Source organism: Ovis aries, chromosome 15 (genome assembly GCF_016772045.2).
Source record: "Ovis aries strain OAR_USU_Benz2616 breed Rambouillet chromosome 15, ARS-UI_Ramb_v3.0, whole genome shotgun sequence".
Classification (NCBI taxonomy): Eukaryota; Metazoa; Chordata; class Mammalia; order Artiodactyla; family Bovidae; genus Ovis; species Ovis aries.
The window spans coordinates 52,941,930-52,969,899 of record NC_056068.1 but is presented as its reverse complement, the minus strand read 5'-3'; the positions used below and the strand labels follow the sequence as shown (position 1 = coordinate 52,969,899).

The window sequence follows — 27,970 nt, the reverse complement described above, 5'->3', positions numbered from 1 at the left end:
TAAAACTAAAAATGCCATTGGCTTCTTTAATTAGTTAAAAGCACAAAACGTAACAGGCAGAAAGTCTCTCTTAAACAAATTAAAAAGCTATGTTTTTTCCCCCAATTCTCCCCAAGTCAGATATATACACACCCACAAAAATGGTGTGTGAAATGAAACTGTCATACATAAGAAGTTGTATCCTGAATTAAGGGAAACAGCTGTTGAAACAGGAATTAACATAAAAAGGTCAGCAACAGGTTAACAATTTTAAAAATTGAGTCTTCAAATGCTGCATGGCACAAAGCTATACTCTATAAAGTACTGCTAGGTATGAAGGAGGAAGTCTGTATGGTTTTTAGCAAAAATGCTTTTCCAGAAGAGCAAATCAAAACAATGCAATCAGCAGACCAAAGAGGCTATAGCTAGATATCAGAGCTACAGCTTCTCATAACTGAGCTAGAAGTTTCTACGTATCCAGAATGAACTAAAATTTCAAGACAAAACAGGGACATTTTTAACATTTCTTACTTTATTCATATTAAGTTCTCGGTTTCTTTCTCCTTCACCCCTTAATTTGGCAAGATCCAGCCAAAAGACAGCTGCTTTTAGAAGCAGCTATTTTATTTTTCTTTCTGTGGCAAGACTGTCATGGAGTCTTGATATCTCAGGCTCATATGCGTCCATGACCAGAGTCCCGCTGTGATCAAAAAACTTAGCAATGGACTTGGTGAACTCCGCTTCCCGTTGCTGCTTCGTTCTTCCACTGATGAAGGTCAGTTTCAGAGTGTATTTATCATCGAACCTGAGCAAAGATGACAAACCAAAAACCAAACACAGACATTCAGCCAGTAACAACAGAGCACCAAGAGTTTTTGAAGAATAGCACTGAGCAGGCTACTGGTGATGTAGGGAACATACAGCGTTATCCTTTCCAAAAAAAAAAAATAAAAATTAGGGGACGTTCAGGATAAAAAAATCTGATTTGTAGGTGCTGCTATGTCCCCCCGATTTAAGTACTACGTGCCTCCTTTACCTTGTCATAGACTGCTAAATCACATGGACTATCTTCTTTCACTTCTGCCCTTTACTTCGCTGTTATGGTAGAAGGGTATTGCCAGTATCGTCTTACCTGATTAGGTCCCATTTCTTAATACTATACTTGGGCATAAACTTTTCTGGGAAAATCTTCCCAAATTGAGTTAGATGTCTCGCCTTTGTCATACATACACCATCCATCAGTCACTCCAAATACTTGGTGCCCATCATCTGCTAGGTCTAATGATAGGCTCCTGTGCTGTCAATGAAATTATCTATTGAAACGATAATCACATATTTGTGTTCTTTACTAGTTTCAGGGATTTTTGAGGGGAAGGATTTTGTCTTGTTTTCTATTCTTAGCCTGGCACTTGCTAGGTAATCAAATCATGATGAATAAATGAAGAACCTTTGCTTTCACAGATGTTCCCCAATTCCAGGCTGCTGGGTCCTTGCTCCGTGTAATCAACCTAGCTTCAGGTTCTGTCCTGATCCCAGGCTAGCAGTATCTTTTACTCCATGAATTCCAGAGATCCCTTTTAGCTAGACCTTAAGGTATCCTGAAGGCCTTTACTATCTCCATTCATTCAAGAGGATTTATGACATCAACCCCTGGTAGGCCAATGTTCCTCCCCTGCCATCCCTACCTGTTTCTGTCTCCATTTAATTAGGGCATATTCAGTGGATTGTCAGGTTGATATTACCTTTAGAGGAAGCAGATGCTTGAGCCTCAGATTTTTTCCTGCATATTTAAAAGAGGGAAAGTCCCACCCACTTTATAGGATCATTGTTATAACAGTGCCTATCATTAACCAGTGCTCAAAAAAAAAAAATCACTGCTCAATAAATTGTTGTCTAGCCAGTTACTTTCAACCTGGATAGATAGGAGAAAAGGTCCTTGAATACTTTCAACACCTCAAAAAATTTTTTCAAGCTCTGCTCAACTGCTTCTAACTGATATCACAGTAATTTTTGGACTTTTGAGCCCAGTTCCATGGCTCTGATGGCAGGACACAATCTAATCTAATCTAATAGCTACTCATTGATTCAACAAATATTTATTCAGGACCAACCAGTATTCAGGACTAGGCAGTATTGGATGCTAAGGATATACATCAATGAATACAACAGACAAATCTCTCTGTCTTTTGAGACTTTCAGTGTGTGTGAGGGAACCAGCAATAAAATAAAAATTATGATGTTCTTTTAAATATGCAAAGTCGTCACTAAGCAGATGTTTGAGCATAGCCTAAAAGAACGTGAGAGAACAAGCTATCTGGAAAAAGTATATTCCAGGCAGAATACAGTAAATGCAAAGGCAAGCACATACCCAGAATGTCTTAACAACAGAAAGGAGGCCAATGCAAACAAAACGGAGAGGGAGAAGATGAGAGCCACAGGCTATGGTGTGTCTGCAAATGTGTAGAGGGTGCAGCTACATAAGTATGGACTTCTAAGCTATGCTTAGGATTTTAGCTTTTCTCTGTGTGAGAGGATTTTGAGCTGAGGATTGAGTTGATCTGCCTTATGTTTTAAAAGGATCATTCTGCCCACTGTATTGGAAATAGACTATGGGCAGGGAGAACAGCTGCAGAGGTCCATTAGGACATTATTACAGTAACCTAATTGAGAGATGATGGTCAAGGTGGAGATATTAAGCGGTCAGAATGAATATAATTAGAAAGTAGAGCTGACAGAATTCGCTGACAACCTATTCAAAGGACTGAGAGGTAGAGGAGACAAAATGATTCCAGAGTTCTGACCTGAATAACTAGAAGGATGGAGCTGCCCTTTACTGAGATGAGGAAAACAAGGAAAAGCAGGCTTAGATGAGGGATAGCAGAGTTAGGTTTTAGATATGTTAATTCTGAGATGCTTATTAGGATCCAATGTCAAATAGAAAGCTGGGACAGTGGAGTTTGGAGAAGAGGTCTAGGATGAAACACAGATTTAGAAATCTTCACTATTACAAATGGTATTTAAAGTCCTGGAAGTCTGGCTAGGATTACACCTAGTGAGTGAATACAGACAGAAAAGAGATGCTAGGAATAGGCACTAGTGGCATTTCGAATTTAGAGAAAGGGGATAAGGAATCACAGAGGACACTAAGGAACAGACACAAAAAGATAAGAATTATAAGATTATGGTATTCTAGAAGTCTAGTTTTTCAAAAAAGTGTAACAAGGAGAGAATTATTCACTGTGTCAAATGTGACAGGTCAAACAGAATGAGGAAAGAGAACTGAAGAAAAGCAAATCCAAGAGATAATGGGAGAAGACAACAAAAGGAATAGAGAAATGACAAGACCATGTGAGGAGGATAAGGGAAAAGAAAAACAACTTTCTCACTTGGGACAAATTACAACTTACTTGTATGCCAGGAAAAAATGACCCAGCAGAGAGGGAAGCACCAAGTAATCAGGGAGGGATAGAATCAAGTGGATGACTGGAGAGGAGGCTTCAGATAGGAACTGAGGAAGAAGGCAGAGTGTGAGGAGTGCTGCAGGTGGATAAAGATGGCAGACTTCCGGCTGCTGCTCTCTCCCCAGAAACAAAAGCAGCTGACAGTGAAGTCGGGGAGGAGAGCAAGAGGTTTGAGAACAGAGAAGGTAGGAAAGACCTTCAAGGACAGTGAGAGAGTAACTGGAATATAGAAACACCACGGAAGCTAAGCTAGGTAAGGAGTAAGTGAGACAATGAAGAGAAGAGGGCCAGGGAAAAGATGGTGGGCTCAAGGATTATGGATGCCACTGGGGCTGAAGAACTGTTGGGGCAAGAGAACAAGAAAGAGACAAACTAGAAAAATATAAAGCAGTGGTCAGAGAGTGAGATATTTAAAAAATGAAATTAATTATCAATAATACCAGATATGCAGATGACACCACTCTTACGGCAGAAAGTGAAGAGGAACTAAAAAGCCTCTTGATGAAAGTGAAAATGGAGAGTGAAAAGGTTGGCTTAAAGCTCAACATTCAGAAAAAGAAGATCATGGCATCCGGTCCCATCATTTCATGGGAAATAGATGGGGAAACAGTGGAAACGGTGTCAGACTTTATTTTTCTGGGCTCCAAAATCACTGCAGATGGTGACTGCAGCCATGAAATTAAAAGACACTTACCCCTTGGAAGAAAAGTTATGACAAACCTAGATAGTATATTCAAAAGCAGAGACATTACTTTGCCGACTAAGGTCCGTCTAGTCAAGACTACGGTTTTTCCTGTGGTCATGTATGGATGTGAGAGTTGGACTATGAAGAAGGCTGCGCACCGAAGATTTGATGCTTTTGGACTGTGGTGTTGGAGAAGACTCTTGAGAGTCCCTTGGACTGCAGAGAAATCCAACCAGTCCATTCTGAAGGAGATCAACCCTGGGATTTCTTTGGAAGGAATGATGCTAAAGCTGAAGCTCCAGTACTTTGGCCACCTCATGCGAAGAACTGGCTCATTGGAAAAGACTTTGATGCTGGGAGGGATTGAGGGCAGGAGGAGAAGGGGACGACCGAGGATGAGATGGCTGGATGGCATCATGGACTCGACGGACTTGAGTCTGAGTGAAGTCCGGGAGTTGGTGATGGACAGGGAGGCCTGGCGTGCTGCGATTCATGGGGAAAGAGTTGGACACGACTGAGTGACTGAACTGAACTGAATACCAAGATCTAGGGTGTCTCTCAAAGGAAGTATTTAAGACACTGCAGAAAACAAGAAAATCAGAGGAGAGAAAGTAAAGCTAAGAGGCCAGCATCCTAAAACAATCATCTACTGGGATACTGAAATCATTGATTAAGCCTTCTGAAAGGAGCTATGTTAAAGAGAACGTCAATGAACCAGGAGCCATCTCCAAGCAGAGAGAAGTGAGTCTGTATTTAACTACAAGGAGAATGAACAAGGTGGCATACTTCCTCTCCAAAGGCACCAACAATGTGGCAGTTGGTAAAAGTCAGCAGTCAATGTGGAAAAAAAAAATCAGAACCCTCATATACTGCTAGCGGGACTGTAAAATGGTACAGCTGTTTCGGAAAAGAGTCCGGCAGTTCCTCAAGCAAAGAGTTACCAGACGACACAGCAATTCTTCTCCTAGGTATATGAGAAATTAAAATGTTTGTCCACATAAAAACTTACACATAAATGTTTACAGCAGCATTATTCTTAACAGCCATAAGGTGGAAACAACTCAAATGGCCCTCAACTAGTAAGTGGATTAAGAAAAATGTAGTATATCCATGCAATGGAATATTATTTGGCACAAAAAGGAATAAAATATTGATGACATGTTTGAACCTTGAAAATATTATACTAAGTGAAAGAAGCCAATTACAAAAGATCACATATTGTGTGATTCCATCTGTATGAAATATCCCAAAGAGGGAAATATAGAGACAGAGAGCAGATTAGTGGTTACTTAAGGTTTCGGAGAATGAGGGGATAGAGAAATAACTGTTATATAAAAGGTACAGAGTTTCTTTTGGCAAGGATAAAAATGTTTTAAAATTGACTGTGGTGATGATTGCAAAATTTTTAAAAACATTAAGAAACCATTGAACTACTTTAAATATGGTGTGGAAACTGTATTTCAGTAAGGCTATTAAAAAATATTTAAGTCAGAATGTATACAATGAAATTAGGATGTTGCTTGGGTCTAGAATTCTGCAATTCTGCTTGAGTGCTCTGATACAGAGTATAGATTTATGACAGCTGAGACCAAAATGGCATCTATGAGTCCTGCCAGCAGATAAGAACTCTGGTGCAATATTAGAATGAAGCCCAGCTCCTCCTCACAGGCATCACCACAGGCTGGTAATGAGAGGCTGCATGGCATTGATGCTACACTTACCTTCATATATGTGAGTAATTGGAGAGGCTACTACATGCTAGAACATTACCATGTGTTTTTAGGATAGTGACTGACAGCATGAGTTCAGGCATGGGCTAAATTCACTTCTGAGCTTTATAACCATGGAAAAATTAATTAAACCCTTTGAGTCTGTGTTCTTATCTTTAAAATGGGTTGTTCTAAGGTTTGAATGAGACAATGAGGTTGGCACAATACTCAGTACATAGTAAATGCTCAACAGATACTTGCTTTCACAATTCTTGGTGTACAGCTGAACATTACGGGGGCAGTGTTAAGGTTGCTGACCCTCTGTGCAGTTGAAAATCCACATAGAACTTATAGTTACTCCTCTATATAGATGGTTCCTCTGTATCCACAGTTCCAAATATGTGGATTCAACCAATAATAGATCATGCAGTACTTCAGTATTTAACTGAAAGGAAAAAACTCCATATATAAGTGGACCCATGCAGTTCAAACTCCTATTGTTCAAAAGTCAACTATGTATACCAGCTGGCAACCTAACAACAACTCTACAAGTCATTTTTACCCTCAGTTCAGTTCAGTCGCTCAGTCGTGTCCGACTCTTTGCAACCCCATGAATTGCAGCACGCCAGGCCTCCCTGTCCATCACCAACTCCCAGAGTTCACTCAGACTCAGGTCCATCGAGTCCGTGATGCCATCCAGCCATCTCATCCTCGGTCGTCCCCTTCTCCTCCTGCCCTCAATCCCTCCCAGTATCAAAGTCTTCTCCAATGAGCCAATTCTTCGCATGAGGTGGCCAAAGTATTGGAGCTTCAGCTTTAGCATCATTCCTTCCAAAGAAATCCCAGGGCTGATCTCCTTCAGAATGGACTGGTTGGATCTCTTTGCAGTCCAAGGGACTCTCAAGAGTCTTCTCCAACACCACAGTTCAAACGCATCAATTCTTCGGCACGCAGCCTTCTTCACAGTCCAACTCTCACATCCATACGTGACTGCTGGAAAAACCATAGCCTTGACTAGACGGACCATAGTCGGCAAAGTAATGTCTCTGCTTTTGAATATACTATCTAGGTTTGTCATAACTTTTCTTCCAAGGAGTAAGCGTTTTTTAATTTCATGGCTGCAGTCACCATCTGCAGTGATTTTGGAGCCCCCAAAAATAAAGTCTGACACTGGCTCAAAGTGAGAAATAGATTAAGGGCCTAGATCTGATAGACAGAGTGCCTGATGAACTATGGAATGAGGTTCGTGACACTGTACAGGAGACAGGGATCAAGACCATCCCCATAGAAAAGAAATGTGAAAAAGCAAAATGGCTGTCTGGGGAAGCCTTACAACTAGCTGTGAAAAGAAGAGAAGTGAAAAGCAAAGGAGAAAAGGAAAGATATAAGCATCTGAATGCAGAGTTCTAAAGAATAGCAAGAAGAGATAAGAAAGCCTTCTTCAGTGATCAATGCAAAGAAATAGTGGAAAACAACAGAATGGAAAAGACTAGAGATCTCTTCAAGAAAATTAGAGGTATCAAGGGAACATTTCATGCAAAGATGGGCTCGATAAAGGATAGAAATGGTATCGACCTAACAGAAGCAGAAGATATTAGGAAGAGATGGAAAGAATACACAGAAGAACTGTACAAAAGGATCTTCATGACCTGGATAATCACGATGGTGTGATCACTCATCTAGAGCCAGACATCTTGGAATGTGAAGTCAAGTGGGCCTTAGAAAGCATCACTACGAACAAAGCTAGTGGAGGTGATGGAATTCCAGTAGAGCTATTTCAAATCCTGAAAGATGATGCTGTGAAAGTGCTGCACTCAATAAGCGAGCAAATTTGGAAAATTCAGCAGTGGCCACAGGACTGGAAAAGGTCAGTTTTCATTCCAATCCCAAAGAAAGGCAATGCCAAAGAATGCTCAAACTACCGCACAATTGCACTCATCTCACACGCTAGTAAAGTAATGCTCAAAATTCTCCAAGCTAGGCTTCAGCAATACGTGAACCGTGAACTTTCTGATGTTCAAGCTGGTTTTAGAAAAGGCAGAGGAACCAGAGAACAAACTGCTAACATCCGCTGGATCACGGAAAAAGCAAGAGAGTTCCAGAAGAGCATCCATTTCTGCTTTATTGACTATGCCAAAGCCTTTGACTGTGTGGATCACAATAAACTGTGGAAAATTTTTCAAGAGATGGGAATACCAGACCACCTGACCTGCCTCTTGAGAAATCTGTATGCAGGCCAGGAAGCAACAGTTAGAACTGGACATGGAACAACAGACTGGTTCCAAATAGGAAAAGGAGTACGTCAAGGCTGTATATTGTCACCCTTCTTGTTTAACTTATATGCAGAGTACATCATGAGAAACCCCGGACTAGAAGAAACAAGCTGGAATCAAGATTGCCGGGAGAAATATCAATAACCTCAGATATGCAGATGACACCAGCCTTATGGCAGAAAGTGAAGAGGAACTAAAAAGCCTCTTAATGAAAGTGAAAGAGGAAAGTGAAAAAGTTGGCTTAAAGCTCAACATTCAGAAAACGAAGATCATGGCATCCGGTCCCATCACTCCATGGGAAACAGACTGAGAAACAGCGGGAACAGTGTCATACTTTATTTTGGGGGGCTCCAAAATCACTGCAGATGGTGACTGCAGCCATGAAATTAAAAGATGCTTACTCCTTGGAAGGAAAGTTATGACCAACCTAGATAGCATATTTAAAAGCAGAGACATTACTTTGCTGACTAAGGTCCGTCTAGTCAAGGCTATGGTTTTTCCAGCAGTCATGTATGGATGTTAGAGTTGGACTGTGAAGATGGACTGTGAAGAAGGCTGAGCACCGAAGAATTGATGCTTTTGAACTGTGGTGTTGGAGAAGACTCTTGCAAGTCCCTTGGACTGCAAGGAGATCCAACCAGTCCATTCTGAAGGAAATCAGCCCTGGGATTTTTTGGAAGGAATGATGCTAAAGCTGAAACTCCAGTACTTTGGCCACCTCATGCAAAGAGTTGACTCACTGGACAAGACTTTGATGCTGGGAGGGATTGAGGGCAGAAGAAGGGGACGACCGAGGATGAGACGGCTGGATGGCATCACTGACTCCATGGACGCGAGTCTGAGTGAACTCTGGGAGCTGGTGATGGACAGGGAGGCCTGGTGTGCTGCGATTCATGGGGTCACAAAGAGTCGGACACGACTGAGCAACTGAACTGAACTGAAAGGCTCAACTAGTTTACCCAATATACCAAAAGTCACACAGCTAGAGGTGAGCTGGAATTTGAACCCTGTTCTGGATACTTAGAAGACCTGAGGTGTCAGTTGCACAAAGTACACCTTTCACTAGTCAGAAACAGACTGAATTGTGCTTCTCTGAGTTGCCCCGTTCACTGCTTCAGGATTTCTGATTACCCAGACTGCAGTCAGGATCACAGAAGACAAAGAAGCTAAGGAGGTTCTTCAAAGACAACTGACTTCATACCTCTGGCCTTTATAGTTTTATATATAGTTTATAGTTCTGCTCTCTAATGGCTTCATTTATTGGCCACAAGGAAACAGAATTGTTCTTCATTCTTCCACCAAAGTTACTTTCTCCCACAATTTATCCTCAGAGCACTTCTGTGATAATACAATCTCAGAAGTGTGAAAGGAAAAATCTTCTAGTTCATTCATAATACTTTCTTCACTTTATATGACTAGCACTCTGATCTGCGAAGAGTAGACATATAATAGTCTGTTGATAATGACTAAACACCCAGAGAAAATCCAACCTCAGGATTTAGGAATCTGTGAGGACAGTCATACCTTTTGAGACTGGACGACAGTTGCCAGATATCATCAGGATCCATGCCTGTAGGATCTTTCCTGTGTGCCACAAGAAAAATGCTCTTCTCCTTATACGAAGTATAAATGGTCAGGATCCCCATCATCACAAAATAGGTGCAGATACAGTTAAGGGGAAAATACACAACATACACACAAAAGAGAAATAACACAAACTGACAGGCAAGGGCTACAAAAACTTCCATAATAGTTTTAAAGAACACAGTTTTGTCTTGCTGTAAAAACACTAAATTTTAATTACTTCGTATTCATGCTTATGTTTATTGCAAGAGACGCAAGGATCTCTCTGGTTAGTTCTGCAAAGAACATCTCAGGAAGAAAGGAAAAAGGTAGAGGGCATAAACCAGCTCTCTCTCTTCTGTTCAAGGACAACATATATAAGATCCTCTATTACCCAGTTTGTCAAGACTTGTGTTCATTTCTCCATACAATAAAAAACAAATAACCACAGTGGACTTGACCACATAACTAATTTCAAGGGTGATTAAAAGAAAGGGAAACTGACTTCAAAGCAGTTTACCGAAGAGTCTCATGCTCTACTAAGTAGGCTAGATGGGCAACTACAACAGTTTAGCTTACTGTAAGAACAATTACTTCGTACATACATGTAGGCTTATTATTAAACTCAGTTTTTGACAGTACTAGCTACCGTGTTTGGGTTCTTGCGTGCCAGAAACTGGCATAAGAACTCTGTGTACATATGTCATTTAAATATGGGAAAGTGAATAAGCTTTGGAGTAAAGTAGTCCTAAATTTGAATTCTATTTTTTAACCAATGTAACCTCGATAAATAACTCCTTACTCCAAGGCTTAACACTGTTGCCTCTAAAATGGCAACTGAACAGACTTTTTAGAATTGTCATTAGATTTAGTGATGGTATATATACATTTTAGAGTATAGCACACAGAAGACATTTATAATGGTACTCATTACTATTGTGTATTAAAATGGTATGATTATAAAAATGGCAAGATCCTGTTTTGTTTTAAGCAAGTATAACCAAACAAACGAAATTCCATTAAGGCAGTTTCTTGGGAGGCCATATAATAAGGTTGCTGTCATTGTTCAAACCTCTTTGGAACTCCTTTGGGAACTGTCTCTAGAACCCATGGCATATTCTTCTGAACTGCCTTAATTGTGAAAAAGGTCATAATGGGTTGGTTTGTGTGATGCTGAAGAGTCAAGATGCAAATTCTGGGACTATGACTTGAGATCAGTTTGTACACAGAGGATGAGATGGCTGGATGGCATCACCAACTCAACTGACATTAGTCTGAACAAATTCCAGGAGATAGTGAAGGTCAGAGAAGCCTGGCTAAGTGTTTTGCCACTAGGTGCTCACACTTAACCTCTACAATAATAACTGACAGAATTAAAAATAAAATAACCATACTGAATCTAAAATATCAATAATTATAACAAATTTACAGATGCTCACGTTTCATGATGTTACATCCTAACATCAGCAGGCCCCAAGGTGAAAGTCTGGTTGTTTTTTTTTTTGTAGGAAGCAGAGAAGAATATCAGTAGAGATTTTTTAAAAAACTGTCAGTAGAAAACAAACCTGAGCTTAAAGGATATGATATAACACACAAGGCCAGAACAGGTTTGGACTCTGGGAAGGGATGCATATAATCCCAGATCAAAGCCACAATGGCAAAGAAACAGGAGATGGTACAGATGATGAGGCGACCATCAATTAGACCAAAATTCTCCACATACTTGTACTTTTCCAGAAGTACCTAGTGAGAAGAACAAGGAACCAAGATAGTAGGACTACTTCCCTCCTTGTACCTGCTTTTTTTCTTAATTTCCATGATGAAAGTTATGATAATCATTTAAATGACCAAGTAGTTCTCTCCAATCAGGATTTTGCCACTCAGAGCAAAAAAAAAAAAAAAAAAGACTAAATGTGTTTACAAAAATCGCAGAGAAAAAGCTCATCAACTTCTGACACATTTTAAATCCTTATCTTCTTCTTTAGACTGAAGCTAAAATTTTCTTTTCCCTTTTAAAATAGAGAGATAATCAATCATGCATGCCCGTCCTATATTCCCTCAACCCTCTTGCCTCTAGGCAATTAATCTCAAAAACAACAGATTACTAGTTTTCTGGAATTAAAGAATTTGAAGAGAAATTTGAGGTAAGTAATAATTATATTTTAACATATGCTCCCCTATATGTACTGCAAGGTTCAGAAAATGCTTTCTGTCTCAATTCCTAATACTGAAAACTAAAGTCATTCCAACACACAGAAAAAAAAAAGTCCTGCAAGAGATGTGCCATCAGCTGTACATGAACTAAAAGACACTCCCCCTCACCTCTGTCCCCAATAAAGTACCTTTTTGGCAGAATCATCCAAAGAATTTTTCACAGCTGATCCATCCCATTTGTCAATTTTTACAGGCTTATCGTCAATCTTCCACTGTAAAACAAATTGATAACCTGTGCATTAAAAGACATGGCATCTCACTAAAAGTAAAGTGAACTACTTCCTTAAGAGCATCCTCAAGTATACATAACATTCATTCTCTCTCCTGATGTTGAACAGCTAAACAACAAAACACTTGAAGATGAATTTGAAGGAAACTAGGTCACTAGAATCAGCTGGTAATCATATGATGTTGCCAGTCTCCATGCTGAAAAGTCAAATCTACAAGGGTAGAACACTGGCATGGGTTGTAGAGACTGTAGTGTGAGCTCAAATATCCCATCCCCATTATATCCAAATGTGGGAACAGAAAGGAATTCCATTTGTTCATCCTATCACTCTGCGACTACAAAACTTAGACAACATCCATCCAGACACTAACAAAAGGATGGTCTTCTTTAATACATTTTTGTCTCCCGACATTTTACCAGCACATCTAAGTAAGAAAACAGCAGATTCAGTGTAGCCTTTTGGAAAGAACATTTTGAATTAAAAACTGAGTCCTATCACCAATTAGGTATGTGACTTTGGACAAAGCCTGCTTCAGTTTCCCTCATCTGTATAGGTTTATAAAGGTTCCCAAATACTGTGCTAATTAAAGGCAAATGATTCTCTCACACGCACTGCTGGTAGAAGTTCAAAAAGGTGTAACACCTACAGAAGATAACTTAGCATCTTGGATTCAACTTCCCACTTCTGGGAATTTTTCCTTATATGCACAGACATTAAATAATATAAAAGGTTATTCACTGCAGCACATTTGCAACTGTAAAAATATAACTCAAGTGCTCACTTACACCAGACTGGTTAAACAAACTATGGTTCACCCAGATATCCTGAAAAGGCTAAGGGACATGGGTGGGAAGGAGACTTTTCAATGTGTACCTCTTTCATTGTTAACCATGTGAACAGATTCTGTAAATTTTTTTTTCTCAAATGCAAGTGATTATGTGAATGTAGGTTAAGTGAAACAGGGTACAGAAATAATCTGATAAACCTGTCTTTTTTACAGATCATATGCCCAACTCAATTTTTTCAGATCAAGTGAACAAATATCGAGTGTCATAAAAATTACAAACAAGCAGACAATCCAAAATTCATTTGACTTTAGTATAGATTTTACTGAAGGACAGAGAAGAAATCTTAATATTATTTAACTCTCTGAGCACAAGTTCAGAGATACTGCGGACAAGAAATAAAGAGATGGAATAAATATCTGTAAAACGTGAGATTTTAAAGGAACACAAAAATATAATTCATCAAACTTAATTTTGTAATTCTACATGCTATTACATAGAAAAGAAAAACTACTCTGTGAAGTCTGTTGGGAGAAAATGCATGAGCTAAAACAGTCATACTTCAAGTGATTAAAACTCAAATCAAGGCTTCTCTCCTTTGTGTCTCATAAAAACAAGAATTTTCTTTGAGAAATTACTACCGGCAGCATGCTGTAATAAGATTCTAACAGCCTGCCAGCCTACAAATCAAACATGACACGTAATTTTAAAAACACAAATCGAACCAAGAAGAAATTAACAGGCTATCTAGCTAAATAGCTTGCTTATACTTACTTTTGTAAATCCCATTTTGGTAACAGCGAGCAAAAGAAGGAAACCTGTACAGCCAGAATCCGTGACAGAATTTGAATTATTTATGAATGAAAGTCATTAAATCTTTTTTGGCTCATTCCAAAAAAATGATGTTCTTATAGAAACTCAGCCACACGTCACTACTTGCAGTGCATTAGAGAAAAGAAACTTGCTTCCACAATTCAGAGTATAATTTCTTGGCAATTTTGGGGGATAAAATGCATTAGAAGCCATCACAATCTGTTCTAATATAGCCTCAGTTCTAATTCCACTGATACCTAGAAGGATCTTCAATAAGTGGAACAACAACATTTCCAGTCAGTTACATGACCAAGAAAATTTATAACTGATTTCTGAAGAGATGGGAGCATCATTCATTCGGTGTACATGAAAAACCTTAGCCTATGTCACAGCAAATAGCATCTCTGCTGTAGCACAGAGACACATCTGGAAAAGGGGCAGGAGGGTGGACATTTTCCATCATTCTCAAAAACTGTCCATCAACTAAAATGTATGATATTCACCATGTTCTCTCCACTGCTATTCAAGGTATTTTAGAAACCATTTTCTTACCCTCACTTCTCTTCCTCAACCCTAAGAGTGAATTATCTTCCTTTGTAGTTAATAAATAAGACAAAGCAAAGGTTGGTTTCTTTTATGTTGAACCTCCCAGGATAAATCACAAGAAAATTCTGTGCAGAAAAGAAATATAGATCTTAGACTGCCATCCTTAGAAAAACCTGTGTAAAAGGATGGCTCTTGGCTGGCATGTGGGAGGTTGGCTGGTAAATGGATTCCTACACTGATATTAAAACTTTCCCCAAGTGATAAAGAGTAGCTCACTATGCCTAAACTGTTTGCATAAACAATGTGGTTTATGCTAAATACCTGTTTTTCTTCTAGGAGTCTGGAATTTTGGCACGGACCAGGGAGATGGTGCCTATTTAATCAGCCCCTTAATAAAAACTTGGGCACTGAGTCTCTAGTGAGATCCCCTGGCAGACAACACTTCACACACATCATATCACATTGTTGTTAAAGGAATTAAGCACAACCCGTGGGATTTTAGTGGGAGAGGACTCTCGACTCCTGCCCTTGATTTCCTCTGGACTTCACCCTATTCACCTTTGCCCTTTGCTGATTTTGCTTTGTGTTCATCTGCTGTAATAAATCTTACCCAAGAATATGGCCCTGCGGGTACTTCTAGTGACTAACAGAGCAGGGCGATCCCTGGGAGCTTTGATACACAGGCAGTATTGCCAACTGAGATATAGCAGATGTGGTAACCTGGCACACAATTCCTCTTCCCCTCATTCCTTATGTATTAGAGATACATGTATATTGGGCACAATCAACAATCAGTGTTGACTAAGCTAATATTTGCACTAAGGTCATATACACACATGGTTTAAAGAGTTCTGTTAAGTTATTAAAATTTAAAAAAAAAAAAAAAAAAAAAGAATTACCAGTCCTGCTTTCCCTCCCTTGAGACACTCCTGACCATTGTCCATTTCCCATTCCCCACAGACACTAACTTCAATTCCTTAGGCTGATTTTTGGGGTATCCACCTCCCAAATCTTAGGGAAAAGTTTATAATATTATTTTCAGTGTTCAGCATTAAGTCTTCTGACTTTTTTCACCCACCATGAAAGATGAGATTTAACCAATTCATCCCCTACCACTTTCACATTTACTTTTCCTGCTCCTCCTTCACCATCTTTTGAATATAGTTACAGTAGACCAATATTGATTTGTTATTACATAATACCTTAATTTTTCCTAGATCATTATTTGCAGTTTACAATATGATCATAAATGCTGTTCACAGATTAAGTCATGTAATAGATTAGGATTCCTTTTCTGCATAGTTTTTTGCTTTCCTTGGAGCTATTACTGTTTTCGTGGTCAGACAGTGTATTTCTCACCAATATATTCTCAAATTCTTCCCCAGTTCTTAAATCTCCTCTCAATATCTGCAATCACATGGAGCATTCTGTGAATTTCATCTTACTAGAGAAACCTCTCTGGAAGCCTTCTGACCTGCTTCAGTCTAGGTGGCCTTCTTTCTAGGCCCACTGTGTAACTGTCATCCTGGAGCCTCCCTTTACCATCTCCGAGGGGTCCCTTAACCTCCTCTTGAGCTGATCCCCCTTTCCTTAGATGCCATGTCTTACTCTTTGCCTGGTTTACTATTCCAGCCTCCGTCCATTATCCCCATCCCTCTCCTGCTATCCAAATTCATATATTGAAATCCTAAACCAGAATGTGATGGTTTTAGGAGGTGGTAATTAGGTCATGAGGGGCTTCACGAAAGGGACTAATGCCTTGATAAAAAGACATGAGAGTTTGCTTCTACTGTTTTCCACTATGTGAGGATACAAGAAGGTTGTCTGCAAGTAGTTAAGAAGGCTGTCACCAGATGCAACCATGCTGGCACTGGATCTCAGACTTCCCAGCCTCAAAACTGTGAGAAATAAATTTATGGTATTTTTATTAGAGCAGCCCAAACTGACTAGCATCCTCTTTTTACACATAACATTAACGGTCTAAGAAATTTGCCCAAGGTGAAAGCTAGAAAGTAGTAAAGCTGGGACCTAATCAAGTTCTCATGATTTCAAAACCTGTACTCTTTCATTACTTTACACTGCTTCCCACAAAATACAAGGAAAGGAATTATTAGCCATCAAAACCAAAAGGAAACAGATCTCTGAAGTGACAGTCACATAAAGTATCTTGACTTTTATCTAGTAAGTTATAGTTAATAACTTAAGAAAAGCTTAAAAAGATTTTAATCTTAATATGCCAACAAAACCTATAGGATATAAAATATTTGGAATTTTCCATTTTCCTCCATTTGAAACCAACTGCTATTTGGCTGAAAATATGGTTCAAAAAGTCCTATCTTAAATAAGTCACTTCCCTGCCACTATCAACACAACACACTTTATCAAGCCAGCATATCTGATATCAAACCTTGATGATGAACCATTCACAAAATTTAGGCATTTGATGGCTTTTAGAGAACATTACAAAGATTCAACTTCAGTTATGATTCTCCACTGCAAATTTGAAATAAAAAATTTTAGTACAGTGAAAACTGAAGTAAAGTTATGCAGTGATAAAGATCTCAGTGGATTTCTTCATAAGTTCCTTAGCCTGACAACTGGGCAGTAAGAATCAAAGGATTCCTCAATTCACACTGAAGAGATGAGGATACCAGAGGTAAACTGTGTCAATAGAAGGACCCTACTCTGATTTTAAAGGAACTCGAAGAAATATTATTAACTTTTTATTAATGTTGGCTTGAAGAAATATTAATAAACCTTTTTTCTCCCTTCTTTGGCCTCTCTCAGATTAGACGGTGGCTGCAGGCTGCAAAGACAGAAGATAGCAGGAGATGTGGCACGTGACAGAGGGAGCATATCCTAGATGACCTTATCCACTGGGTTAAGGGACTTGAGACTTTATTCTGAAACAAGCAATGGAGAATATTTTAAGCAGATGAACAATACAACCAATCTGTGTTTTTTTTTAAAAGTCATTTTTAGAGGCAACTTAGCAAAAGGTCTGGAGGGGAGTAACACTGGAGATCAACTCATCAGATGGGGCCCGATTTAGATGCAGGCTTGAATTAGAGCAGCAGCAGGGGGATGAAAAGGGAATATTTATGAGGTACAACTGGCAGGACTTACTATCAGACTAGGTACATTAAATGTGAAAGAGAAAAGACAGAGGTGACCACTCTACTAGAATTTGGGCTTAGATAACTAAGTGGTCATGTTGTTTTCCAAGAGAAGGAGCGCAGCAGGAAAGACGAGAAATACCCATTTGCATATGCTGAGTTTGAGATGTTTAAGCTCTACAGTTAATAGTGATTTCAGAATTTTCTAAACCAAAATAAGATTATGAAAACTTATGGCAGACTCAGAAGCTGATATACTATTTGAGTTGAAAATAACACACCCCTACCTCTCACATGTACACATTTGCGAAAAGATCACAAAGCAGTAAGTTCAAAATAAGAAAAACTTCAATTTGGGGAGCAAATGATGTTTGTCTTGAAGCTTCAGTTCAGTCGCTCAGTAGTGTCTGACTGTTTGCGACCCCATGAATGTCAGCACACCCGGCTTCCCTGTCCATCACCAACTCCCGGAGTTCACTCAAACTCATGTCCATTGAGTCGGTGATGCCATCCAGCCATCTCATCCTCTGTCGTCCCCTTCTCCTCCTGCCCCCAATCCCTCCCAGCATCAAGGTCTTTTCCAATGAGTCAAATCTTCGTGTAAGATGGCCAAAGTATCAGAGTTTCAGCTTCAGCATCAGTCCTTCCAATGAACACCCAGGACTGATCTCATTTAGGATGGACTAGTTGGATTTCCTTGCAGTCCAAGGGACTCTCAAGAGTCTTCAACACCACAGTTCAAAAGCATCAATTCTTCGGTGCTCAGCTTTCTTCACAGTCCAACTCATATCCATATAGGACCACAGGAAAAACCATAGCCTTGACTAGACGGATCTTTGTTTACAAAGTAAAGTCTCTGCTTTTTAATATGCTGTCTAGGTTGGTCATAACTTTCTTTCCAAGGAGTAAGCGTCTTTTAATTTCATGGCTGCAATTACCATCTGCAGTGATTGTGGAGTCCCCCAAAATAAAGTCTCTCACTGTTTCCACTATTTCCCCATCTATTTGCCATGAAGTGATGGGACCAGATGCCATGGTCTTTGTTTTCCGAATGTTGAGCTTTAAGCCAACATTTTCACTCTCCTCTTTCACTTTCATCAAGAGGCTTTTTAGTTCCTCTTCACTTTCTGCCATAAGAGTGGCGTCATCTGCATATCTGAGGTTATTGATATTTTTCCTGGTAATCTTGATTCCAGCTTGTGCTTCTTCCAGCCCAGCGTCTCTCATGATGTACTCTGCATTTAAGTTAAATAAGCAGGGTGACAATATACAGCCTTGACGTACTCCTTTTCCTATTTGGAACCAGTCTGTTGTTCCATGTCCAGTTCTAACTGTTGCTTCCTGGCCTGCATATAGGTTTCTCAAGAGGCAGGTCAGGTAGTATTCCCATCTCTTTTAGAATTTTCCACAGTTTATTGTGATCCACATAGTCAAAGACTTTGGCATAGTCAATAAAGCAAATGTTTTTCTGGAACTCTCTTGCTTTTTTGATGATCCAGGGGATTTTGGCAATTTGATCTCTGGTTCCTCTGCCTTTTCTAAAACCAGCTTGAACATCTGGAAGTTCATGGTTCACGTATTGCTGAAGCCTCTTACTATCATCTAATTTAGAGTACAATTCAGCAATACCAAGATATCTCAAAAAGAGATATTATAGCTCCTGGTAACATAATCTTCAATTTCCATCTTTTTTTTTCTTTTTTAATAAAAATGGCCAAAAAATACTGCAAAAAAATTACTTCTGAATAGTGGCTTATTACTGTCTATGGTTATCGCTAGAGTTAAGTTGTAGGTTAGAAATTACCATGTTAATTATGAGCATGAACATTAATGGCAACACCAGAGTAAATGGAGGTAAGTAAGTGGAGGTAAATAAGCGGAGGTTAAGTAAGCGGAGCTAAGTAAGCGGAGGTAAGTAAACTGGCTCCAGCTATGGCAAGTAGGCACTGAGACATATAAATCTGGGGCTCAGAACAGAGGTCTATATTGAAAACATATATGTGGAAGTCATTAACTTACATACAGTATTTAAGCCAGGACACTGTGTATCTCCTTGGGATGTGTACATAGACAGGGCCAGGGGCTTGCCAGTATTTCCAGGTCAGGAAAAAAAATAACAACAGTAACAGAAAACATAGATCATGGCATCCGGTCCCATCACTCCATGGGAAATAGATGGGAAACAGTGGAAACAGTGTCATAATTTATTTGGGGGGGCTCCAAAATCACTGCAAATGGTGATTGCAGCCATGAAATTAAAAGACACTTACTCCTTGGAAGAAAAGTTATGACCAACCTAGACAGCATATTCAAAAGCAGAGACATTACTTTGCCGACTAAGGTCCATCTAGTCAAGGCTATGGTTTTTCCAGTGGTCATGTATGGATGTGAGAGTTGGACTGTGAAGAAGGCTGAGCGCTGAAGAATTGATGTGTTTGAACTGTGGTGTTGGAGAAGACTCTTGAGAGTCCCTTGGACTGCAAGAAGATCCAACCAGTCCATTCTGAAGGAGATCAACCCTGGGATTTCTTTGGAAGGAATGATGCTAAAGCTGAAGCTCCAGTACTTTGGCTACCTCATGCGAAGAGTTGACTCATTGGAGAAGACTTTGATGCTGGGAGGGATTGGGGGCAGGAGGAGAAGGGGACAACAGAGGATGAGATGGCTGGATGGCATCATTGACTCGATGGACGCGACTCTGAGTGAACTCCGGGAGTTGGTGATGGACAGGGAGGCCTGGAGTGCTGTGATTCATGGGGTCGCAAAGAGTTGGACACGACTGAGCGACTGAACTGAACTGAACTGAACTGAACAATACAGACAGATAAGTGGAGGAGGAAAACCAGGGCAAGTGGCGTTCTAAAAGCCACACAAAGAAAATATTTCAAGAAAGAACTGATCAATGAATCATAAACTCAAGATCAGTAACAAGAAAAACCACTATTGAGATCTGACAAGATCGAGGTCAGAACAGAGAAACGGTGCAGGCAACAGCTAAAACAGGGAGCTGGGCTGTGAGAGGTTATTAACATTTATGATACCACTGTGTTATACAGTGATGAGTAAGTAGTTAAAAAAAATAACTTGATGCTTTAAAGATTACTTCATAAATGCTATAAAAAGAATGAGTTTTAAAAACAGATCTAATTCATGTATCAGAAAACTCATCATATAAAAATGTGCAGTGGTTTTTATTCTTTTCACAACATTATGCAACCATCAACATCTAATTCCAAAACACTGTCATCATCCCCAAAAGAAACTCCATACCCATAAACAGTTATTCCAATTACCACGACCCCACTCCCAGCCTTGGTAACCACTACTTTCTGTTTGCATGAATCTGCCTATTCCAGACATTTCTCATCTATGGAATCATATAATATGTGGCCTATTGTGATTAGCTTTTCTCATTTAGTATATTTTCAAGGTTCATCTGTATCGTGTCATGTGTCAGTGTCTCATCCCTTTTCATGGCCAGATAATACTTCGTGCCATGGATATACCACACTTTTATGGCTTGCTTCCACCTTTTAGCTATTGTAAATAATGCTGCGATGATCAAGTTTTGTGTAGACACATTTTCAATTCTCTTGAGTTCATAACTAGGAGTGGGAGATGCTGAGCTATAACTTTTTCATCATTTTACGTTTCCATCAGAAATGCAGGAGGGTCCCAATATCTCCATATCCTCACCAAAAATGCTTATTTTTCTTTTTTTATGATAGCCGTCCTAGTGGCTTCTCATTGCAGTTTTGATTTGCATTCTTTAGTAACTAATGGTGTTGAGATCTTTTCATGTGCTTACTGACCATTTGTATTAATAGATCTTCTATGAAGAAAAGTCAATTCACAGCCTTTATTCTTTTCAAAATTGGTTTGTCTTTTTTATTATCAAGTTATAAGACACTTTATATAGTCTAGATCCTAGACCCTTATCAGATATATGACTTGCAAATATCTTCTCTCATGCTGTGGACTGTCTTTTCACTTTCGTGATAATGTCCTTTGATATGAAAAACTTTCTTGATGAATCAAAAATAATGAGTTTTGACATGTTTTTTAAGTTTGGTTTGCAAAATGCGATTAAAAGTCTGCATCTTACATCTTTAAACACAAACACAGGCATCACAGTAGTGCCATAAAACTGTTCACTCTGTCAGAGCTTGGTTAGGGTACAGGCATACTACCCTGTTCAAGTTTGGCAAGCAAAGATCCCACTGAACAGAGCAGAAGAGTATATATGACCTGTCTAAGGATGCATGGATGGTGGGTGACAAAGCCATGGCTTCAGCCTAGGTCTTCCAACTTCAAATCAGATGCTCTTTCCACTACTATATTAGCTAGAACATGGTCTGCTCCAGTATGAAAGGCAATGTGCTAAGTAAGGTAAGAGTACTGGATTAAGAGTTGGGCAGCCAGGTTCTGGAACTGTAACTGATTGTGTGGTCTTGGATAAATCACTTCATCTTCCCCTCTCCAACTGTATCAATGTCTGTATGTATGTCTCTAAAATGAGGAGGCTGGAACAGATGAACTTCAAGGTCTCTTCAATACAAACACTTTAGAAAAATCACTACTGATTAAGCAGAATAGTTGAAAATCAAACAAGAAAAAAAAAAAATCTTTAAATGTCCAAATCAGAAGGGATTTAAAAAGTCATCTAAGACAGACGTTCTCAACCTGGATGTAACTATTAAAATGTAAAAGAAAAAAATAAATAAATAGCTATGTGTGAAACCATGCAGCTGTCCAGGCCCCACCCCCAGAGAACCTGATTCGGTTCTGGGATGAGGTCCGGAAGTTTGTATTTTTAACTGAAATCTCAAGAGGGTCTGATGCAAATAGTCTTCATTACACGTTACAAAAAATATTATCTAATAAGTGAAATCCAGAGAAACTAGCTAGTTAGTGGCAGCTGTTTCGTTCAATGTTTACTATGTACCAGAAACCAAGGTAAAAACTATTATTATCCTCACTTTACAGATGAGGAAACTGAGATACAAAGAGATTTATTAATTTGCCCAAGAACACATTTCTGATAAGTGGCAGAGCAAGAATTCAAAGCCAGCCAGCCAGCCTGGCACCAGAACCTATATTCTCAACTACGAAGATATAAAAACTCTGCGTTAAGATCAGGTTGACAGTTCAGCCAGGAGCCACAAATCCACATACGAAGTTAAAAGGGCTGGGTACAGCCTCTAAAAAGCATATTTTAATACCACACGTCAATTTTAATAGCCAAAAAATCCAGCCAGGAGACAGAAATCTGGCTATGAGATTAAAATCTGGATACAGTTCTAAAAAGCATGCTTTAATAGTGTAGTAGTGTCAGTCACTCAGTCAAGCCCAACTCTTTGCGACCCTATGGACTGTATGTAGCCCACCAGGCTCCTCTGTGCATGGGATTTTCCAGGCAATACTGGAGTGTGTTGCCATTTCCTCCTCCAGGGGATCTTCCTGACCCAGGGATCAAACCCAGGTCTCCCACAGTGTAAGCCAGATGCTTTACTGTCTGAGCTACCATGGAAGCTCTGGTGCTTTAATACCACATGTCAATTTTAATAGCCAGAGCAAATTAAGTAAACAAATTTTTTTTATAGCCTGCTACACAGAACAAAATACTTTAATGCATTCTGGGGACATAAGTTATTACAATGATCTAAGTTATTCTGTGATGGAAGCCAGAAAGTTATATTTGCATATCTATTTTTAAGATCAGGAAGCTAGAATTGCTTTGTTCTCCAAGTCAGTTTCAAAGGACCAGAAACTCACATCTGTTTAGGGAAAACTAGAAACACATTTGCATTTCTTTATTACATTTCTTCACAGCAAATAAAACTACAGCTGCAAGAAATAAAAACCCTCCAAAAAAGAAATCGAACTGAAGAAATGTAAAGTAACAGCCCCTCATTTTCTCCATGTTCTCTTCCACAGTCCCTGGTTTTCAGACAGTTAGAAGCACCATGCTCTAAGGCAGTTTCTGAAGACTAGGGTAGCAGATATGAAGTTTTCTCTTTGCTAAATTCAATGCTTCAAGTACTTATTCTATGTTGATCACCACAGAGAACCTCTCATGGGAAACTGACATACTAATTGGGGGCAGGATACAAAACAATATGTCACATTAAGTGACAGCTAAATTCCCACTGCAATAAATGCTAAAGACTTCAGAGGAAGAACAACTCAATGTAAGGCTGAAATCAAGGTTTCCAAGTAAAAACAACTAAACAGCTCCTGATTTATTTTCTCTCTCCTCAGCACCTCACTTCTTGCTTAATTCTGCCAACGTTCTCTTTTGTGAAGCCTTTCATCTATCTCTGCTAGCAAGTTAGGGTTCTCCTCACCTTGTCATGCTGTTTTTATAGCCCTTTACAAAGACCATATAGCAATTTATTATATGACAATATTCACAGTAAGCCACAATTATGTATGGGCATCCACACTGTTTATATAAGGAAATTTAAGTTCAGTAATACCACATAACTTATCCAACATCATATAGTTTTCAACATGCTGCACGAAAATTCAAACATGTCTTTCTTTTTGTATTAAACCCCATATAGCAGTATGGTATGAGGCCTATGAGAAGACTTTTAAATTCTACCACTCCCAACTATCTGAATGATTCTTCCAAAACCACTTAATATATTAGACTCAAAAACCTTCAGCAGGCTCCCTACTCCTACTTCAGGCAATCCATCCATGCCATTCTCTATCTGATTCCAGTCAGTCAACGGAGTACCTAAGAAACAACAGGCATCAACCACACACCTTTGTTCAAGGACATTTTTACCTGGTATGCCATCTGTCTCTCAAAATAAGGTCCCAGCTCCACCAGGGCTCCCACCCCTTTTCAAATGGATCTCAGGGATCATTCTCTCTCTCACGTTAACTTCGTAAAAAGTGCCTAAGTGAATGCCAAATTCTTTTATGTTCAGTATTTTGGACTTACACTCTGCTATACCGAGTATTTTCTGACAGCAGGATTTTTATTTTTTTTTCCTCTGCCATTACATGTCTGAATTAGATATTCTTAAGCTACAGAGGTCATTCATGCGTATCATCTGATTCTCCCCCAAACTCTAATATTTCAGGTGAAGAAAGGAAAACAGTGACGTTAAATGACTTGTTCATCTTCATGTTACTTTTCAGTAATCACTGCCTTAGCAGACTGTCCATGCTTAATATCTGCTTGAAGTGGAGGAAAAAGCAAGAGCACTCAATGGAACAGAATGAACACAGGCCATGAGGTGCTCACCCAGCAAGAAAACAATTCCCAATGACCATCAATCCTCAATACTTTCATATAGCTTGGTGCAATTTCCCATCTCAACTGCTGGACGGGAACAGGACAGAACATGTTCCTATCTCTTAAAGGTTAAGAGTGTGTGTATGTATGTGTGCTCAGTCACGTCTGACTCTTCGTGACCCCATGGATTGTAGCCTGCCAATGAGATTTAGCAGGAAACCCCATCTATCTATGGGATTTCCCAGGCAAAGAATACTAGAATAGTATTTCCTACTCCAGGGGACCTTCCTGACCCAGGAACTGAACCTGAGCCTCTTGTGTCTCCTGCACTGGCAAGAGGATTCTTTACCACTGTGCCACCTGGGAAGCCCTAAAAGGGTGCTGTGCTTAGTTGCTAAGTCGTGTCCAACTTTTGCGACCCCATGGACTGTAGCCCGCCAGGCTCCTCTGTCCATGCGATTCTCCAGGTAAGAATACTGGAGTGGGTTGCCATGCCCTCCTCCAGGGGATCTTCCTGACCCAGGGATCAAACCCAGGTCTCCCACATTGCAGGCAGATTCTTTACCGTCTGAGCCACCAGGGAAGCCCATGTAATTAAAAACCAATGACACCCAGAAAGAGAAGCAAAAAGATCTGGATAGGAACCTCTCAATAAATTTCTTAAGCACTCAGCAGGTGCTTAAAGACACATGAGTCTGAAAGCTGTTTTCAATGAAAAGTTAACAATCCTGACTATGTTAAAAACCCCAAGCTTATCATTTCTCATCAAACTGACCCAGGACCGTACAATGAGAAAACTGGAAGAAACCTTAGAATACATTCATTTTACAGATAAGGAAATAAGACACAGGGAGAACAAGCACATTTCAAGGTCATGCAACTAGAGGCAGAAGCAGTACTGGGATCCAGATCTCCACGCAATTGTTTCTTTCAAAATGCTATGTAAAGGGCAAGAAAGGCCAACTCAGGAAAATTTTTCTTTTATCCCAGTTCCTAGGTCCGCATTAAAAAAAAAGAAAGAAAGAAAAAAAAAAAAACCTGGATGGAGAGAGGGGAAAAGAGGTCAGCGTGAACAGGTAGCAAGCTTATGCATTCTATTCACCCAGGACACATTCACCTGGCCCGGTAGCAGGCGAGAAGAAGGGGGAGGAGGTACGAGGTGGGGGGTGTAGAAGGAGAAGAAAAACAAAAGAAGATAAATCTTAAAGACTTCCTGTTAGGCCGTAGGAGAAGTCGGTACTCGAAGTTCAGTATTCGGGTATCGGGATAAAACGCCTAGAAACTGCAGGAAGCAAAAACCCAAGAGCACTCTGGAATCTGTAGCAGCATGCTAGTGTGGCCGTCGTGGTGGGAGCTTGGAGACTATACTAACTTCGAAGAGTTGCTTTCCTTCAGTCGAGACTCAATCTTCCCTGTCCGTGAAATGAGCAGATTCAACAGTGGCTCCCCAGCACCACCGAGGAAAAGCAATGGCCGCTCTGAAATGTGGGAATAATCAAATTATCTTAAGAAGCTATAGTGGCCGGCATTTAGAAGGAACACTTCCCAGAAGGAAAAAAGTCCTCAAGAGGAGAGAGCCCAGGTTTGAGGTATGTAGGGAGCTGGCTACAAGCGCAAGTTAAGGTTCCCACGGTGGGCCAACGAGAACTCCCTCTGAGAAGCCGCAGAAGAAAAGGGGGGCGAGGATGGGAAGAAGGACTCGCTGCCTCCCTGGCGCTCCCCAGGCCTCGACTGTCCCCAAGGATCGACTTCTCACCTTGTCCAGTAAACCGCTACGACTACTGCCTGTCCCGCAGCCGGAGCCACCGCCAGCTCCACTACTGCCTCCGCCACCACCGGCTCTCCCGCCCTGAGAAGCCGCCGCCGCCATCTTGCTTGCCTCTGCGTTTCCCTCCGCTCCTAAACTTGTCCGAAGCCGATTGGCTGAAACTGACGGCGTGACGTACTGCGCGGAGTCCATCGGGATCCGTAGTTGGGGCTGGCTGACGCGAAGTTGCCAGCGGAAGTGGCCGCGAGGCTTGCCGGGACTTGTAGTAATTAGAAGCTCCAGCCATCGGTTGCCGCTTTCTCGGCCGGCCGCCGCGTCGCGGTTACTAAGGGGTGGAGAAGGTAGTGGCAGGCGCCACGGTGGAGCGGCTCCGAGATTCCCGGGAGGCTCGGAGGCGCGCATCCCGCCCGACCGGGACGTCGCCCCCGCGGACATCTCGGAGGCGGAAGCGACGCCGGAGGCAGGTGCGGCTGGAAACTTAGTTTGCGTGAGGGGTTAGAGTCTCCGCCGCTCCACATGTAGTGTTTCCCAAGGATGGGGTAGGAGCTCGTCCTTATCCTTTTTTAGCCTTGTTACTGCACTTACTGGTTTTCTGGTGACTGTCAGCTGTGACTGTCATATTATTTTCGTGATAAAGAGAACTCACAGTCACTGAGTGCCTGTTGCCTACCAGTCGCTGTCTTAAGTGCCTATATATCCATCCTCTTTTAGTCCCCTGACGAAACAGTTAGATGAGGAAACTTAGGAAATTAACCAAAGCCAGATAACATGTATCAGAACCTAGTTTAGCAGCCAGGTGTTTGTGTCATCGAACCCGTGCCATGCTCCCTTTGTTACCACCAGGGGTCCTTGGACTCTAATCAATAGGAATTGATAAGAGGCCAGGCAAGGAATTGAGGCAAGATTTTATTGGAACTCCACTTGCAGCAGGCTCCCCTGATAGCTCAGTTGGTAAAGAATCCGCCTGAGTTGCAGGAGACCCCTGTTCCATTCCTGGGTCGGGAATATCCCCTGGAGAAGGGAAAGGCTACCCACTCCAGTATTCTGGCCTGGAGAATTCCACGGACTGTGTAGTCCATGAGGTCGCAAAGAGTCGGACACGACTGACCGACTTTCACTTTCCTCTTGCAGCAGCAGAGAGGAAAGCAAGAGACAGGTGTGTGTGTGGGGGGGGGGGGGTGGTGGTGTGTGGCGAATGAGCTGGTCCCTTAAATGGGGTGAGGGTAGGGAGCCAAATGGGTGAGGTGGGCGAGTGGCTTACTGTGGTCTGCCCACACCCTTTGTGGTGCTGTGTGCAGGAATCACGCACAGTATCCTACTTTTGCTCCTGGCACCTCAGAAGTGGCAGTTGGATTTTGGCCTTGTTATGTGTTATTGTTCATAATTTGGGCTTTCCTGGTGGCTCAGAGGTTAAAGCGTCTGCCTGGAATGCAAGAGACCTGAGTTTGATCCCTGCATCGGGAAGATCCCCTGGAGAAGGAAATGGCAACCCACTCCAGTACTCTTGCCTGGAGAATCCCAAGGAGGGAGGAGCCTGGTGGGCTACAGTCCATGGGGTCGCAAAGAGTCAGACAAG

The 27,970-nt window shown here is 40.7% G+C and overlaps 2 protein-coding genes across 6 annotated transcripts in view; one reads left to right on the top strand and one right to left on the bottom strand.

The window, feature by feature from the left end:
* Window positions 1-26,829, bottom strand: SPCS2 (signal peptidase complex subunit 2). The gene is made up of 5 exons (XM_060400028.1): window positions 26,383-26,829; window positions 12,013-12,096; window positions 11,254-11,413; window positions 9,632-9,767; window positions 1-784 (listed from the first exon to the last, which is right to left on the bottom strand). Exons 1-5 carry the CDS (start codon window positions 26,827-26,829, stop codon window positions 598-600), a joined length of 1,014 nt encoding a protein of 337 aa, XP_060256011.1. The 3' UTR covers window positions 1-597.
* Window positions 26,659-27,970, top strand: part of XRRA1 (X-ray radiation resistance associated 1) — a 67,079-nt gene continuing 65,767 nt past the window's right edge. For 4 of the 5 annotated variants that reach the window (XM_027979533.2, XM_027979534.2, XM_012096051.4 and 1 more), the window contains exon 1: window positions 26,659-26,858. The gene's annotated coding sequence lies outside the window, so the exon portion shown is untranslated. Of the gene's footprint in view, window positions 27,551-27,970 lie in introns of all 5 variants that reach the window. The other variant, XM_060400020.1, reaches the window with a different exon arrangement.